At 35.6% G+C, this 19,043-nt stretch overlaps 1 protein-coding gene across 24 annotated transcripts in view; it reads left to right on the plus strand.

Annotated features, from left to right (window-relative positions):
• Window positions 1-19,043, plus strand: part of efr3a (EFR3 homolog A (S. cerevisiae)) — a 100,400-nt gene that overhangs the window by 49,365 nt on the left and 31,992 nt on the right. For all 24 annotated transcript variants that reach the window (XR_015477605.1, XR_015477609.1, XR_015477612.1 and 21 more), the window contains 1 exon segment: window positions 2,332-2,436. Coding sequence is in view for 15 of the 24 variants with exons in the window: in XM_087238995.1 (XP_087095121.1) it covers window positions 2,332-2,436 (105 nt within the window). In the remaining 9 variants the exon portion in view is untranslated.

Consider the following 19,043-nt stretch of genomic DNA (forward strand, 5'->3'; position numbering starts at 1 on the left):
TTTTTACCCTGTTTGCATTAAATTCAGGGATCACAGATTTTCTGGAGGGACTGCTTATTGCGTCCTGTTTTTCTGGTCATTATAGGTCATGAAAATTCAAAATTCAGCTTTTTAGGTAATGAAAGTCAGAGAACAGTCTGGGAATTTTACATTTGGCTAAGAGTGGGAGCCCTGATTTATGATGAAGCGTATAGAAAATTGCACAATCTGCTATATGATATAGTATGCAGATTGTTGTATACAATCAGAACTATAAAATGTGTGTTTATAACTAAAAACATGAAATTCTTCTAGATTTGACATCAGGCTGCTTTGTTTACTGCAGTTACCAATGCAACACCAGTTCTATAAGCACCAACCTGCTGAATTAGCTAGATCAGTGGTTCTTAAACTTTTTTCACCAAGTACCACCTTAGAAAAAAATTGTCTCTCCATGCACCACCATATTGAGCAGTATTGAAATAAAGCAGCGTAATTGGCCAAATTAGTCAGCTACAGCACTGCACAGTTCGAAAACAAGAATCATATTCGTATTTATACAATATTGTATACATTTTGAAATGTATGTTGCATGTACATACATATGACATATTTGTAAAACTTTTTGAAATCTAAACACTAACTTTCATGTAGATTGGTAGGGAACCCATTTTTTTTGAGTATGTCAAGCTGACAAAACATTGCTGCACTCAAGTTTTATTTATGGAGAAAATTAAAAAGCACTGCAGTGTTTGGGTGTTCTGTGTTTGTCTGAGATAATTAGTCAAACAAAATGATATTCCATACAAAATATAAAGCTGATGAAGTCGGTTTTTGTCATGTGACTCGCGGTGCGGCATTCTGAAAAGTTAAGATGTTTTCATCTGTGTATGCCTGGAAAATGCAAGCGCATCGTGCTGCAGTTCTTACTCATTTTGCTAGCCTGTTGGTTAAATTTTGGCACTCAAGTGACCATGATGTAACAAGAGAATACGGTAATTTTTCAAACTAAAATTTTTTTCCAAATAAATGATTGTTCAGACTCGGATAATGAATAAAAGGGAAATAATTAATTTTTGTGCTGCCCAGTACCAATTGATCTATAGACCAGTGCTGGTCTGTGGCCCGAGGGTTGGCCACAGACCAGCACCGGTCTGATGACACAATTCCCTAAAGTAAACATTCTAAGCACAGCGATTTTATCGTAGGCTTTAGAGAACAGCCAATGCTGATCAAATTGGAGTTATTGTATGCAATATATTATATAAAAATTATATTTTTCTTTCATTACTCAGTGATTCCTCCGTGTACCACTAGAAGTAAGCCCGCGTACTGCTAGTGGTACGCGTACCAGTTTGAGAACCACTGAGCTAGATTCAATCATTTTTTATTCAGTATATGAATAATGTTTTAGTTTTGGGTTAATTTCTTACATTAGTATTGACAGTATCGTCAGTGTTTCCGGTTGAAAAGTGATTATAAGATCTTATTGTATGGAAAGAGTTTTTAAAAGGTATTGAATTTCACTCTCTGATTCTTGTATATACTTTGTGCACAGAAATGGCAAAAATCCACAGATTCTGTCTGGCCCTAGTTATATTTTATGCATGACTCACTTCCCTACAAAATCACCTCAGTTGATGTAAAATATTTTTTCTCCAAATAGAGCTATTTAAGTCATCTGGTAAAATGACTTTCCGTTATTAAAAAAATAAATAAATAAATAAAAATCACAATATTTATTACACTTAAAGCCTAATTAAAAACAAAATATTCCAATGTCAGATTTTTTCCAATATCGTATAGCCCTACTCAGTTTGCATCTTTAAAGCTACTCCTGAGCAAGTATCTTATTCTCCGAAACTGATTGGCAAGCTTATATTTAAAAGCTCATATTTGGAGTCAAAGATGAAATTGAACAACATCTGTGTTATAAATTGTTTCTAAATGTTCGAATCAAACAAAACACATGTATTATATACTGTAGGTGTCAAGTGCGCAATATGCGACTATTCCTTAACAAAACATAGCTGCTGTTTGCTACTGTGTTGCTTTAATTTATAGCTCTTTGAATAGGCTATACTGTGTGCGTGTGTGCGTATTTCAGCTTGTCAAGGTCGTCAGCTCCTGTTAATTGCTTTCCATGGACTGTCAGTGAGCCGAAGGGACAAAGATTGTGTGTGTGTTGTGTGTCTGACAGAGATATAGTGGGGATGTTTGTTTTTTTTCCTTGTAGATCTTAATGCATCATTTATTACACCTGAGTGTTTGACATGAGAAGGCAGAACGTGAAACATACTGTAAATCACAGCGTTAACATGAGCTCTTATGTGTGTTTTCTTTGTTTCTCAGGGCTGGAGAGGAGAATCCGGCTTCGTTGGCGGAGAGCTGCTTTCGAGAGTTGCTGGGTCGCGCTGCTTATGGCAACATGAACAATGCAGTGCGTCCTGTGTTAGTGTAAGTATGGTTTCCATGGTTGTCGTGCGCTGTAGGCACTTTTATGCGCCACCATTGATCGAATTGTCACTATGGCAAAAGCAGCGGGTCACTCACTATTCATTAATTATAGTAAAAGGAACAAGCCTTGACTTTAAGTTGAGATTATTAGTCTCACTGGGCTTGTTGCCATGTTAACATCATTATATTATGATCAGGGTGCCATGACTTTAGAATCTGCACTTACATTTAAAGCGCGCACACATCTAGACAAGGAGTTTTTTTGTGATGTTGCTGAAGTGGTTTATTTTAGTAACTTTTTTGTTGCTATGGGAACCCGATATATGAGAGGATTTGACTTGGATAGACTTGTTAAAATATCAGTTTAATTTGTTCAGGAAGACAAAACATTTCTGTTTCTTTATAAAGTAGTTGTGATTCATTCATGTATTTTCTTTTCGGCTTAGTCTATTTATTAATATGGGGTGGCCACAGTGGAATGAACCGCCAACTTATCAAGCATATGTTTTATGAAGCGGATGTCTCTCCAACCGCAACCAATCACTGGGAAACACCCATACATACTATGGACAATTTAGCTTACCCAATTCACCTGTAGCGCATGTCTTTGTACTGTGGGGGAAACCAGAGCACCCGGAGGAAACCCACACAAACACAGGGAGAATATGCAAACTTCACAACTTGACCAAACCAGTTGTGATTTATGTATTGTAAATGTAATGTAAATTTATATCAAGCATTTATCTTGTATGGCCATACACCTAAAGCACTTCACAATTTATGAGGGGGGTCTCTCCTAACCACCACCAGTGTGCAGCATCCACTTGGATGATGCGACCGCAGCCACAGAACAATGGCGCCAGTGTGTGCTCCGACACGCCAGCTATAGTTGGAGTGGAGAGACAGTGATAGAGCCAATTCAGTAGATTGGGATGATTGAGAGACCGTGATGGGTAAAGTCGCCTTTCAACTGCACCTGACATTTGGACAATACTGCCGAAATACACCCCATTGTGGCAATTGCACAGAATTTCAGTTGATTAAGTGAATCAGAGAAGTTAATTTGTGTGGTGTCCAAAATTAAAGTATAAAAAGAGCCTTTGTTCTCTGTGCGTTTATCATGGTTGAATGAATGAATGAATACTATAAACTCACAGAACAAAATATCGGAGAAAATGTGGAGACAACATTAAAAATATTATTTTATTACTCATTTATAAATAAAAATGTTTCAATAATATAGACTTTTTTCTGATATAAAAAATTTATGAAAAAACTCCTATTTCTCATCTCGTGCTCACGGACCTGCTTGGACAATTTTTTACAGTCATTGCTTGGACTCCACTGGAATACATCACATCCGGTCTGCCGGTCGCATACACTAGTTGTAGGAGTTCAAATATTTCAATGTATCCACAGCTCAAATCGGATCCGAATTTTCCACATACAGAGATGATTAGAACTCCACGCAGCTCCCGGACTATTCTCCACTGGAAATGAATGACATCCGGTCTGTCGTTTGTCATTTGTCGTATGCAGTGGAAAGGCGGCTTAAGGGCCAATAGAAGGAATTTGGCCAGGAGACCAGGGTTACACCCCTACTCTTCACGAGAAGTGCCTTGGGATTTTTTAATGACCACAGAGGGTCAGGACCTGTGTTTAACGTCTCACCTGAAAGACGTTGCCCACTGACAGTATAGTGTTCCCTCCACTATACTGGGGCATTAGGACTCACATAGACCAAGTTGTGCGCCCCCTGCTGGCCTCACTAACACCAACCTAGTTTTCCCATGTGGTCTCCCATCCAGGCACTGACCTCAGCCTTACTTGGCTTCAGGGAGTAACCGGTCTTGGGCTGCAGGGTGATATGACTGTGTTGGAAATTTAATTTTATGGTTATTTTGGAATTTGCAAGCTTATTTAGGAACACAGAATCTGTCACATGCCTTAAACTAGGTTTACTGCCTTAAACTACTGTTATGAAAATATGAAAATTAAATTAGACCTCAGTGTATTGGAACTGAATCTAGCGCATCATGAATTGATGCATTGTTCACTTTTAAATGCGAGTTTTAAGCTTCACGTATTAACTTCTAGAACTCAGGGATGTGATTCTTCTCTATGAATACGGATTTCCGTATCTTCCAAGGTCAATAGGGGGGCGACCTCGTAATTTGCATAAATCCGAAGGTTGGGGTGGTGGGGTGAGTCTCCATCGTCATCAAAGCAGACGACCTGCTTCATTCCAGACGTCTTAAGGCACAGGTGTCAAACTCAGTTCCAAAAGGGCCGCAGCTCTGCACAGTTTAGTTCCAACCCTAATTAAACACACCTGACCAAACTAATTGAGTCCTTCAGGCTTGTTTGAAACCTACAGGTAAGTGTGTTGGAGCAGGGTTGGAACTAAACTGTGCAGGGCTTCAGCCCTCCAGGGATTGAGTTTGACACCCCTGACTTAAGGGATGTACCTGTAATTGTAGACCTACCTTGGCTACTGTGTATTAGGGTTAAGTTCATAGATGATGTCATCGTCAATGGCCGATAGACATCACGATGCTGAGCCGGTATCACGATCCTCTGCCCCGTCCGTCGCAGCAACCCGCCTGCAAAAAAAACACACTTAGACCTCGTTTACATTAATACGTCTAAGTTTTAAAATGAGATTTTAGAACGAAATCAATCCACGTCCACACTGACTTTTTACCTAGCATTTCTGAAAAGCCCTTCCACACTATACTGCCGAAAACGCACATCACATGACCACACACACTGTCAGCGCTGCAGCGTACACACACACACACACACGTCTTGAGCACAAAACTCCAGAGAGAAGTGCACATCGGACAGGTTATCAAGGATGTAGCACTGGATCGCGTCTCACTAAAGTTGTAAAACGTGATATTTATTTAATCTTGTCTATCTAACGACTCTTGGAAAAAGTGATGGACAGGTGGTAATTTGTGTGTAACTCATCTTTATTTATGATTTAGTTACTGGTAAAACAAAGACTATGCACATTAGGTAGGTGAAATGGTACACTACAAATAATTAATTCATTATAAATTGATTTATTATTTATAAATAGTTAATTTACTGCCGCCTACGGTGACGATGCCATCGTCCATCGCAATGTTTCACATTAGACATTGTACGATGCCAAGTTGGTTGACATCGCCCAACCATACTGTGTATATAACAATGATATTTTTTTGTCCTATAATGTGACAAAGCCACTGACAATACACAAGATTAAGAAATCGTTTAAAATGTGTGTGCGGCTGTGCACAATTTTTCCGCTCTCACAATTGATGTCACGACCACGTGCGCTCTATGTACATTATAAATAAAGGCAGGGCACATATTTGCGTTTATCCTCCGCAAGTCATCTGCCCTTATGTTTTTATTAACTCAGTGCACCTTGCATTTAATACCTGAAAGTGTCATACGTTTAGACTATATTACAAACTTATAAAAATATATATTTTATTATTAATTAAAAACAGGGACTAAGCCGAAGGAAAGGGAAAGTGAAAGTAATAAACTTATTAGCAATGTATGATTTTTATTTTTTCAGGGTGGATTGTTGAAGTGTGTTAGACTACTCAATTCAACTGGACTTCATATTTTACAGTTCGATTGTTGACTGACTAGTAGTTTTTTAAATCACGTTGGAATAAAGAGTTGATTAAATTACAAGGAAAGTTATATTTTGTGGACACAGGAGAACTAACTGAGTTAGTGGTGCCATCTAGTGGCAGTATGTGGATCTGTCTCGACATTGAGGTACAAAGTATAAACCTATGAAATATTACTTAGGTCACTATTAAACTGCTAAAACATTTAAACTGATAAAACAAAAAAAAATACTTAAAATGTGTGGCCAATAACAAATTTATATTAAGAATATTATTTATTTATTATTTTATTTTTGGGAGTCGCGTCTTCCTTCTTTATTTGATCACATGCCTGAGAACTGCTCCACTGTGGCGAATTCCTGCATATTAGCATTCAGGTACAAAAATTGACAAAAATATTGACACTGTGCCATTTTAAATCTGCGATACTCCTTGTAATCCTGTTGAGAAAACACACAGAGAGACACACACACACACACACACACACACACTATGTATGTGCGGCCACTTCAGCTTTTCAAGGATGTCAGTTTCCATTAATCTCTTTGCAGGGCTGACCGTGAGCAGAGATTGCAAGAGAAAATTGAAAGCAGCCAATACCTTGATCGCATCTTCAAAATGTCTCTTTATATTCGCTCACCGATCAGGTGTTGTACGAGTCTTAGGATGGTGATACTCAACTCTATATTTCCGCTAGGCCCAATGAAACATATTAATTCACTAAACTGACAGAATGCATGGTAAAGGGATAGTTTACCAGTTTCATTTGAAATTAGCACAAATATCATGAAAATAAAAAACAAATTGTTAAACCTGTATGTACACATTTAGTTTCTTGACACATTTACTCTTGATGGCTTTTAATCGCAATATGTAAAAACCAGCCCTAAATTCCAAATCAAATCGTTACAAAATGCTTCAAATAAATACAAAAACTGACAAACAAACCAAATACACTATGTTCAAATACAATTGATACAACACAATCGAGACCAACTTAAATACAAAAAAAGATGATATTAAAACTCACCAGCTGCTTCTTCACTTATGTTGTAGTGAGCTTAGCTCTACACAAGAAGAATTCAAGCAAGCGACTGCTGCTCTACTCTGTTAGCAACTGCTACTCTAAATTGAGTCTGTTCTGGTCTGCTAATTAGCTGATCAACTCCACCTGGCGCTCTCTCACTGGTGGACTGAAGTGCACTCTATAGCCACCAGTTTGCCACAGCATACGCTGTATAAATATCTGTTAATTTACAGTTTCTGCATTTTGTGATTCACAAGTGTTTTCCATTCATTTATGGCTGTGAATTGCTTTATGGGAGCTTGATCTCTGCTCTGTCAACTTTTGAAGTTGAAAATTGTACTCTACAGTTTAACAGAGGGACTTTATTGACATTTTAGTAGTTTGAAATAATATAATGTATAAAAAATAATATAGAGAGAAATAAGTCTATAAAAAACAAAAAATGTGCTGGCAGTTTATTACAAGGTTTTTGTGCTTTACTATATAAACCACAACCCAAAATATATATATCACTTTAAACTGTTAACTTTAACTATAGAGTTATCAAAGTTATCTTTAAAATTTTAATAAAAGTCACTTTTTTTTACTTTTTAATGTCAAAAGTTGTTAGGTAAGATCAGGGTCTCATAATGCAATTCCAAAACATAAAAAAACTGAAAAAAACAAAAAAAAAACACATGAATCACAAAATACTGAAAACCGCTAGTTTACAGATATTTCTTTACAATGTAGGTCATATTTTATATACATACATACATACATATTTTATATACATAGATTTTAGATACATACAGAAAATATGTATATAAAATCGCAATTTCAGTAGTGGTCAAAAATATTGCTTGTAGATTATTTCAAAGATCATTCACTGATAACATCTATACCAAAAATTTGGACCTATGCAAAACTACTAAGTGATGTTTATTTGACGTCAAAACCTTAGAAACTCTGAATGAAAGGTTTGTTGGACAAGAACAGGGGAGTTGCAAGGGTCGAAAGGAATAAGAGGCTTAGCCCCAAAAAAGTCGACCCCCAACCCCCATCCAGATCAGATGTGACTGGCTATATCATATTTAGATAAATATGTCTAGATTTATATATAAATTCTAGAAAGCTAGTACACTTTACGTTTTTCTGAATAATTTGCTTGTGTTAACATTAATATAACGCACATTTTATTGATTTAGTTATTTATTTCACCAAAAATACACATTTTATACTGGGAAAAACTATTTTAACCTTCATCTGCAGGTAGAACTATTCAGTTTCATGAAGCAGTTGAATTATTACATCATTAGCTTCAGCTCCTCAAAATAATGAATGAATGACGACGGTGCAGTGGGGGATTTAACACTTGCTGTGTGACAACAGTGCCACTGCCACCTGCTGGTAGAAACGGGTACTGCTGAACAGCTGACTGTTTAAATACCCGACACAAAAGCTGCGTTCATTGCAATGCGCATGATGTATGTAGTCATTTTAAGTACTTGGATAACAAAATAAATGTTATACAACCTAGGTTTTTAAGTGCAACATATTCCAAAAGAAAAGTTTTGACAATACATCAGGGGCTTAAGCCCCCAAAGCCCCCCTTCGCAACGCCACTGGGCAAGAACAGAAGTATTATCTGTCATTTGAAGGCCAAATCAGGAATATTCAGCCTGATCTCACGAGAAAACGTAAGTATTTTACGTTTTGTCAGTTTAGTGGCTAATTTACATGGATTTGTATGTTTTTTTAAAAAGAGGCGTGGCACCTAACCCCACCCCTAAATCCTACCATCATTGGGGGATGAGCAAATTGTAATAAATTGTACGAATGAGATTGTACGAATTTATACGAATTAGCCACTAAATCAAAAAGTTACATAATGCCGTGAGATTGTGTTGGAATATTTGACAAACATCAGTGAATATGCAAAGTATGCACTTTGACTGCATTCACATTTCAGGCAATTGTAAACCAAATAATTTTTTGGGGTGTAATAGAGCACTAATACTCGCAGCCTTTGAGCCACTTAGGGATGCGCAGATGTTTTGAGCGTAGGGTTAGCCTGGGAGCTCAGGTGTCCAGACGCTGTCAGCTGCTCGTCTGCTTCCTCTCATGCTGTGGGCGAGATGAGATTCATTCATTCCAGTCGACACAAACATCCTGCAGAAAACGCAAGCGGTGCCCAGATGGCTCTGTTTGGAGCTGAAGGAATTGTTGTGATCTGAATCCAGCTGTTCTGAGCTTGATTTATTTGTTAAATGGGTTACAGATGCAAATGCATGTCTCTGTTTGCATACAGTGAACCTGCAGCCTGGTGCCCTACCGGTCATGTCGACACCTGATATCGCCAGTCACATGGAAATTAGTGTGTATTTGAAGGGATTTCATTATTTCGCTATCAGTGAGATTGTTGAGATCTGATCTGCATCATGTGACGGCATCAAAATTATATTAAAAGCTTTATCATTCAATCAGTTATAGCTTTAATGTGAAAAAGTAAGTAAATAAAATTAAGCAAAATGGGAAAAATAAATACAGTTTTTATAAAATTAAAGTTGACCCTGGTTATTTTGTTTCTGTCTTGAAATGTTAAGTAATGGAAATTTAAAAGATTAAGCGGCTATTTGCTACATAATTATTTATTCTCCTCCTATAATCTTATATGGAAATTTGTAAAAAAAAATTATATATATAATATATAAATAATAATAATAATTGATGTCGCAGTGAGTAGCGCTGTTGCCTCACGGAAAGAAGGTTGCTGGTTCGAGCCTCAGCTGGGTCAGTTGGCATTTCTGTGTGGAGTTTGCATGCTCTCCCTGTGTTTGCGTGGGTTTCCTCTGGGTGCTCCGTTTTCCCCCACAAGTCCAAAGACATGTGCTATAGGAGAATTGGGTTAGCAAAATTGGCTGTAGTGTATGTGTGTGAATGGGTGTTTATGGATGTTCCCCAGGGATCGGTTGCAGCTGGAAGGGCTTCTGCTGCATAGAACATATGCTGGATAATGTACATTCCGCTGTGGTGACATCTGATTAATTAAGGGACTAAGCCGAAAATAAAATAAATGAATAAATTATAATAATGGCATTGAAATATTTTAAGCCTGATTTCTTTATTTGGTTATTTGTTTTTTGTTTTTTAGCTATTTATAACCAAATTATGATGTTGGTTATTTTATTATTATTATTATTATTATTATTATTTAATTGTTAATATTATATAATTAAAATTATTTATTTCATTACACTAAAATCAACAAAGAACATGAACAGATGATGTTAGATTTAAAAAAAAATGCTTGTTATTATCCATTTCTAGCTATTTTCATCCAGTGCTGTCAGTTACCATTTATGTTCTTGCAAATCAATTAGCCATATTTTTAATCTGCAATATGAAATGATTGCAAGCATGATAAAATTGGCAGCAATTACCTTAAACAATCAAATTTTTTATTTATTTTATCTTTGCAACTTTTTATATTAACATAACATCGATTCACTTACAAGTTTTTTCTACAGCTTACAAAATACAATAACAAAGGCACTAAAGAAATAATGGGGGGATAGATTCATTCTTATAATGAAATAGTTAGAAAAAACATTAGTGTACGCACATCTAGAAAATTTTTTAAGGAAGGTGCTCAATCAAGCCAAACACAATAGAAATAGAAAAAATTCTGAAGCTCTCATTTATTCATTCATTTTCTTTTCGGCTTAGGTCCTTTATTAATCTGGGGTCACCACAGAGGAATGAACCGCTAACTTATCCAGCATATGTTTTACTCTGCGAATGCCCTTCCAGCTGCAAGCCATCACTGGGAATCACCCACACACTCTCATTCACACACATACATCACAGACAATTTAGCTTTACCCAATTCACCTATATCACATGTCTTTGGACTTGTTGGGGAAACCGGAGCACCAGGAGGGACCTGATGAAGACGTTGTAGGATGAAATTTTGTCTTTTGAGAGCTAGCTTGAAACATTAAGGGCAAAAGTGGCAGTGAGCAGATTTATTTTTCTTTTGACTTTTTTAATAATGATTTTAAAGTTGCCATAATAGCTAAACATGTAAGGGGAAGACTAATACGTTAAGTATTATTCTTTCCTGAAGAATTCATATTATCAAAATAATTTATAAAAAGGTTGCCAAATATTTTGATATAATTTTTCCTCTATTTTCTTAAGAGAGAACTCATTTTTGAGTTTATATTCTATATGTAGACGATACTCAGTAAAGTATTGATTAATATCATGTAGCTGGATGTTGCGTATGACATATTGAATCACAACTACAGTTGAAGTCAGAATTATTAGCCCCCTGAATTATTTGCCCTGTTTATTTTTTCTCCCATTTCTGTTCAACGGAGAGAAGAATTTTCCAACACATTTCTAAACATAATAGTTTAAATAACTCATTTCTAATAACTGATTTATTTTATCTTTGCCATGGTAAAAGTAAATAATGTTTGACTAGATATTCTCCAAGACACTTTTATACAGCTTAAAGTGACATTTAAAGGCTTAACTTGGTTAACTAGGTTCACTACGCAGGTTAGGGTAATTAGGCAAGTTATTGTATAACGATGGTTTGTTCTGTAGACTATCGAAAAAGTAAAGTTAAAGGGGCTAATAATTTTGACCTTAAAATGGCTTTTAAAAAATTTAAAACTGCTTTTATTCTAGCAGGAATAAAGTAAATAAGACTTTTCCAGAAGAAAAAAATATTATCAGACATACTGTGAAAATTTCCTTGCTCGGTTAAGCATAATTAGGGAAATATTTAAAAAAAGAATAAAAATTCAAAGGGGGCTAATAATTCTGACTTCAACTGTATATTATAAAAAAACAGATGAAGATATCAGATGCAAAAGCCGCTAAACTCCACTTCTGCCAAAAATGAGATGACATTGAGTGAATGCTTTAGGCACATAGTACATCATCACCAAATAGATTTGCTTTTAATCATCTAATTCCCAGCAATGTTGCAATGTTTACATTGCTTTACTTACATTAAATCTAAATCCCAAATATCAGAAATGACAACAGATTGTTAAGATTTAACTAATGTCAGTTTTAATGTTATTGATTAATGCACTTACTTGAAAGATTTCAATCATTCATTCATTTTCCTTGTACTTTTTCCCTGGTATATCACAGTGGAATGAACCACCACTTGACAGATTTATATATATATTTTTAATTTTAGGTTTTTTGTGTAATGATTTGATGCTTGGTAAAATAATTTCAATTAGCATCTTTAGTGATTTTCAACTAATTACAATGTCTTGTCCCAATGTGGATTTAGAGGTTTTTGCAAAAAAATAAAAGCACAAGTGGATTTTGCTGGTTTTGAAGCTAAAGAAAATTTACTTTGTTAAAAACCAAAGAATTGTCTAAAGTGACATAAAAAAAAAAAATAAAAAAAAAAAATATATATATATATATATATATATATATATATATATATATATATATATATATATATATATATATATATATATATATTATTTAAAAGAGGTCTGATGGATTTAGAGGGTTTTGCATCTGAACTCTTCAGATCTCCATGTCCATGCGAAAAAAGAACCAGATGAATTTACAGCTATAATGACTGTTTTCCTAACCAGTTACTTGTATTCTGTCATTCTGAACGTATCTTAACTACAGTAAGATCTCTGTCACCATCCTCTCGGCTTGAATATCTCATCATATTAGAGCTGTTTTTCCTCCATTAGCACTAATGTTCTCCTGATTTATGCGGCGCACATCCACGCAAGTCTAGAGAATTACTGAAGTCAATTCCAGCTTATTTTATATGCAAGAGCAGTGGTCTAATGATGACGCTTTCATTATGACGTACAACTTGATGCAGTAAAACTATAAAAAAACTTGATGATTTATAGTATATATATTTATAGTTGTAGCAACCTCTGCTTTTGTACGTGGCAACCTTTGAAGTCCGGTGAAGAAAAACCCACCCAAGCAAACAAGAGACAGGCAACTTCGAGGCCATATTGTTCATTTAAACTAGAGCATATGCAGTTATAAAATCGTAAATCCCGAGTTAAAGAATAATCGTTCAGTACTGTATGTCTACGTTTCACCGTGGCTCAAGGTGAAACTTCAGATTCAGCCCTCTAGATGAGACGCTTTGACTTGCATTGTGTAAATGAGCAGCTTTCGGTTTGACTGCTCTGACCTGGTCTCCATCTGCAGCTTATTAGCACACAATTCAGACACATGCAACCGTTTGTGTGCGTACGTGTGTGCGCGCGCTCATTAATGAGACTGTTTTGGCTCATCTCAGTCATTGGCCAATTAGTGCTGAGTGAGACGTCTGCAAAAAGAGAATATGAAAGCGCAGAGGGGCTCTCGAACACGTTCTTTTCTCTATCAGACTCCCTCACCTTCTCCATCTTTCATGTCTGGCTCTTCCTCAGGCTTTCTGTCCTGATGAAACCACTCGCCATTTGCTCTGAATTAATGGATTGAGGGAAAACGCTGCAGGTGAATTGGATAAAAAAAGAACTAATAGTTATCATCATACTTTTCTTGTTGTATTTTAGCAGATACTTTTTTATTATTTCTAAACATTAGGAAAAGGTGCGATACATATCTATTAATAGCCAAACTTCATGCAAAGAACACCCACCCTATCCCTGACAGAGCTATAAAAATATATACACACATGCAATAATTAATAATAGTTATAAAATAAAAGTAAATTTCAACATCCTTTTGGTTTCAATTTAAAGGTTGCAGTTCATTCCTTAATCCAATCTAGAAAAAAAAATCATTATCAATAATCCTAGTGGGCGGCATGGTGGCTCAGTGTTTAGCACTGTCGCCTAACAACAAGAAGGTTGCTGGTTGGAGTCCCGGCAGGGCCAGTTGGCATTTCTTTGTGGAGTTTGCATGTTCTCCCTGTTATTGCGTGGGTTTTCTCTGTGTGCTCCGGTTTCCCCCACAGTCTGCACAATTCCACAATTCAAAAAGAATTTTGTTTTACTTTTTTATTATTATTGTTTTATTACTGTTATTAATTATTTATTCCCCCCCACAGAGTAAAAACATATGCTGGAATAGTTGGTGGTTCATTCCGCTGTGGCGACCTCTAAAATGGACAAAGCCAAAGGAAAAAATAATGAATGAATAAGATGACATGCTTAAATATGCAAATGAGAAATGTTTTTAATAAGTATGAGCTAATTTGCTTGCTTTTATCACAGAAATCTGAACATCAGATAATGTTAGGTTCAAAATTCTTTAAAAATCATTTTATTTTCAGCATCTCTTTTTATCACTCCATGATTCACATTAACAAATGAGCTATTAGTTACTTTTTAAAAAAAAGTGTCTTAATTTCTTAAGTTATGTACATAGTTCATTTACTCAATACATTTAAGGCAACATGTTTTCTTACTTTTTTATTAAAGTAAACAAATTGCGTTAAAACTATTTTTTACTTGAAAAATGTGTACCTAAAATCAGAGAATCACATTTACTGTGCGAATGTTTTTTTTTTTTCAAAATTTTGAACAAATTCCTCTTTAACATTCTCAGAATATTGATATGAATAAAATGTACATACATTGCTGTATGTACAGTCAAACCATTTTTCCATTTTTCCATTTGACTCCTTCAGCATTTCTCACATTACAGTTCATTCATTATATTTTAATATGTAAACTTAAATACTCTAAACCAGGGATGTCCAAACTTGGTCCTGGAGGGCCGGTTCCTGCTGAGTTTAGCTACAAACTTGCTTCAACACACCTACCAGGAAGTTTCTAGTATATCTAGTAACAGCTTGATTAGCTGGCTCAGGTGTTTATGGTTAGAGCTAAACTCTCCAGGACACCGGCCCTCCAGGACCGAGTTTGGCCACACCTGCTGTAAACCATGCAAACCTGAATTTCAGTATTTTCCCAGACTTGCTGCTTTTTCACTTCAAGTGGAACTGTAGTCCATTTATAAAGAATCTTTAAGAATCTAGAGTGTAACATGCTACAGTTTGGCGAAGCAGTGGTGCAGTAGGTAGTGCTGTTGCCTCACAGCAAGAAGGTTGCTGGCTCGCAGGTTCGAGCGGTACAGGTGAATCGGGTAGGCTAAATTGTCCGTTGTGTATGTGTGTGAATGAGTGTGTGTGGATGTTTCCCAGAGATGGGTTGCGGCTGGAAAGGCATCCTCTGCGTAAAAAAAAATAAACATGCTGGATAAGTTGGCGGGTAATTCTGCTGTGGTGACCCCGGATTAATAAAGGGACTAAGCCGAAAAGAAAATGAATGAATGAATGAATGCTGTGGTTTAGTTTATTCTGTCAGATGAAGCCAGGTTCTCTTATTAATTCACACTGAAAAAAAAATCGATTAGTTACTTTAAAAAAGTGACTTCATTTTATAATTGTGTACATATTTTATCTACTAAATAATTTGAAGGAAATATGTTTATCCACTTTAAGTGAAGTTAACAAATTGCTTTAAAAGGAATGTTTTTACTCACAATCACTATTTACTGTGCAGAAAAACACAGCCAAAAGAACAGCCAAAAAAAAGAAATTCTTGTTTAATAAAAGGTTTAGTAAAACCAGCCAAACTATATGAACAATTTCTTCTGCAACACTTTCAGAATATGGATATGAATAAAACTAAAATTTGATGTATGTACAGTCAAACCAATGATTTTTAATACACTTTCAGCGTTTTTTACATCACAGTTCACTTCAGTAAAATGTAAATTTAAATACTTTAATCCATGCAAACCTGAAGTTCAGTATTTTCCCAGACTTGTTGCTGCTTCACTTCAAGCTGAATTGTTGTTCATTTAAGAAGAATATGTGAGTGTTACATGCTATGGTTCATTTTAATTATTCAGATGAAGCAAGGTTAATTTTTTTCCATCTCTTATTAATTCACACTGAAAAAAAGCTCTAAACTAAATTCTAAACTAAAGTCAAGTAATCACGTTTTACTTTGCAGAAACACATTGCAAACAGCCAAAAAAAATCTTGTTTAATAAAATCAGGCAAACTGTATATTAACAAATTCTGTAACATTCTCAGAATATAGAAATAAATAAAACTGTAAAGTTTGCTGTATGAAAAGTCAAACCAAGATTTTTCCGACACTTTCAGCAATTCTCACATCACAGTCAATTCCCTATAGTTTAAAATGGGAACTTAATTTCAAGTTTTCATGGTTTAAAGTATTTGAGCATTTTCCCAGACTTGCTGCTTCTTCACTTCAAGTCGAATTGTAGTGCATTTACGATTAATCTTTAGGTATAACATGTTATAGTTCACTTTATTTTACAATTCCTCGCTTACATAATTGAACTACAGTGGCCTGAATCCACTCATAAAAGAAATACAAAAATTATATCTGGCGTCTGTATAATCTGTCATTTGATTGACTGTAAGTGCTGCTAAAGTGGAGGTTTATGGCTCTGTGAAAACAACCTTTAAAGTATATAGTGTAATTGTAATCAACAAACACACACTGATACAGTTCGATAAAAGAAACGTTTAACCTTTAATTTCAGAAATGTCCTTTACAAGAGACTGAAAAACACTTCATCTCGAAATTAAATGGTGCAATAAAAAAAGCTGTTTTCGCTTGCAGTGTCTCGCCCTAAACTCTTTGCATGAGGTTTGAAGTGATTGTTGAGCTCCGGGGCAGAAATCTGTACCTCTGATAAGACACAAAGCTGGTGTTCGGGGAAACAGACAGACATACAGACAGCGGGAGCTTTTTTTTGGGGTGGAGGGGGATTTCAGCCAGTCTAAAAATAGCTCTCATCGGATGGGGGGTGGGATCAGATTGACGTTACCATGGCGACAGCGGGAAGGGAGAGGATGGTTGGCATTGAGGTTTTAGAGTTGGATCAGACTGCGGAAAAGAGAAGACGATAAAGGTGTGGAGGCAGGATTGGTGAAGGAATGTTTAAGTTTTCCACATCACAGCAGCTGTCGGGTGAAAGCTCTGTAACTGTATCGTAACGCACGTCAGAATCGACACCAAACACCTGCCTAAAAATCACAGACTGTGAACATGGTCATCTGCAGCCTTGCACAGAAGACTTTAAAGACTCAAACTAGCTTGTGAAGATTTAAGCCAGCATATAACTTGGGAAGAATATAAAAGGTGTTACATGCTAATTTGTACCTTGCAACTTTTACTTTAAATTACTTTTAAATGGGAACCACCACTATCTTAAACACCGCATGAAGCGGAAGCTGCAATTGTTTTTTTTTGTTTTTTTGTTTTTTTGTCTTCATATTGTGATGCAGTTCCTAGAGAAATGGAATATTAAATAAAAAAGGCGTGGCTTGTTTTGTCCACAGCAAGCTGATTGGATGTAGTAAAGTGGGCATTTCGTTCAAGAAAGAACGGAAATGGGTTTTAGAAGAGTTTAAACCTAAAAGACACCTCCTGCTCATCATTTATGTCAGTTAAAGGGGTGTGGTCAAGTATGTTAGCCACACCCAATACCTCAAACAGACGTAATCTGAGAATTAAACTGAAAACAAATAGGGTTTTGCCTTTTTTATTTTATTTTAGATTACAAGGGCAGACAATTTTTTTCTCAATGGCGTGCACAGATTGTTCACCACCAAAACTAGCAATGTGAGCTAACAAAATCTTATGGTTAGTTTTGATTTTTTTTGTACTTTAAATCGAGCAATTCTGACCTTTTTTTCTAAATGGCGACTCCTTTTCTAACAGTTGTGAGGGCTTTTTGTGGAATGATTTTGAGAGTATAGTAACTAAACTTAGAAAGTATAATAGAAATAGAAAATAATATAATAACTTTTATTCAAGGTTTAATAATAAAAATAATAATTAATAATTCCTTACATTTATATAGTGCTTTTCTGGACACAGAAAAGCATCCACCTGAATGACGCGACACCAGCCATATTTCGCCAGACCGCACATCAGCTGATTGGTGGAGAGAAGACAGAGTGATGAAGCCAATTATGATATGGGGATGGTTAGGAAGCCACTATGGACAGTGGCCAGTGGGCAAATTTGGCCAGGATGCCGGGGTTAAACCCCTATTTTTTTTCTGACATCCTGGGATTTTTAACGACCACAGAGAGTCAGGACCTCGGTTTAACATCTCATCTAAAAGACCGCACTCACTGAGCAGTATTGAGTCCCTGTCACTATACTGGGGCGTTAATATCCACACAGACTGCAGGTTGAGCACCCCCTGCTATCTTCACTAACACCATCTCCAGCAGCTACCTAGCTGTCCCATGTGCTCTCCCATCCAGGAACTGACCGGGCACAGCTCTGTTTACAATGCAAATCCAATTAGATCTACTTGTTTAATAAGTAAAAGAAGTTTCTCGTATGCTATTTCTACAAAAATTGAGAGAATATTACTTAACAAACTATGTTGTAAATAAATCATATAAATGTTTGCATATTATTCAATAATATCATTAAAATTCATATATAGATGTGTTTTTTACACATTTACTTAGGTAAATAAATAGACTTGATGGCCAAAAAAGATGTGCGGATTTCTGCATGTGTAAATTTTGTGTGTGTCTGTAGTCATATTTATTTCTCAAACTTTTTCTAAACTTTTCGTTAGAAGTCGCAAGATTTTCAAATTCTGAGAAAACTGGCAATATAACAACTCACAATTCTAAAAAATGAAGTGAAACTTTTTTTAAAACGTTTTTTTTTCTATTGAATAAAGAAGTTTTTTATATATAAATATATATATATATATATATTAATACATTTTAAGCTCAAAAGTTATTATATTAAAAAAATTATAACATTGCTTCAACATACCCAAACACAGATCCTATACATTAAAAAAAAGTCTCAGGTCACCTTTGTTTTTTAGTGCTTTTTACATTAGCGATTGTTTCATAGAAAGCAGATTTTTTTTACTTTATTTAATTTAATTTTATTTTATTGCAATTTGCAGAA

The sequence above is a fragment of the Danio rerio genome, chromosome 2 (genome assembly GCF_052040795.2).
Source record: "Danio rerio strain M-AB ecotype USA chromosome 2, GRCz13ab, whole genome shotgun sequence".
Lineage (NCBI taxonomy): Eukaryota > Metazoa > Chordata > Actinopteri > Cypriniformes > Danionidae > Danio > Danio rerio.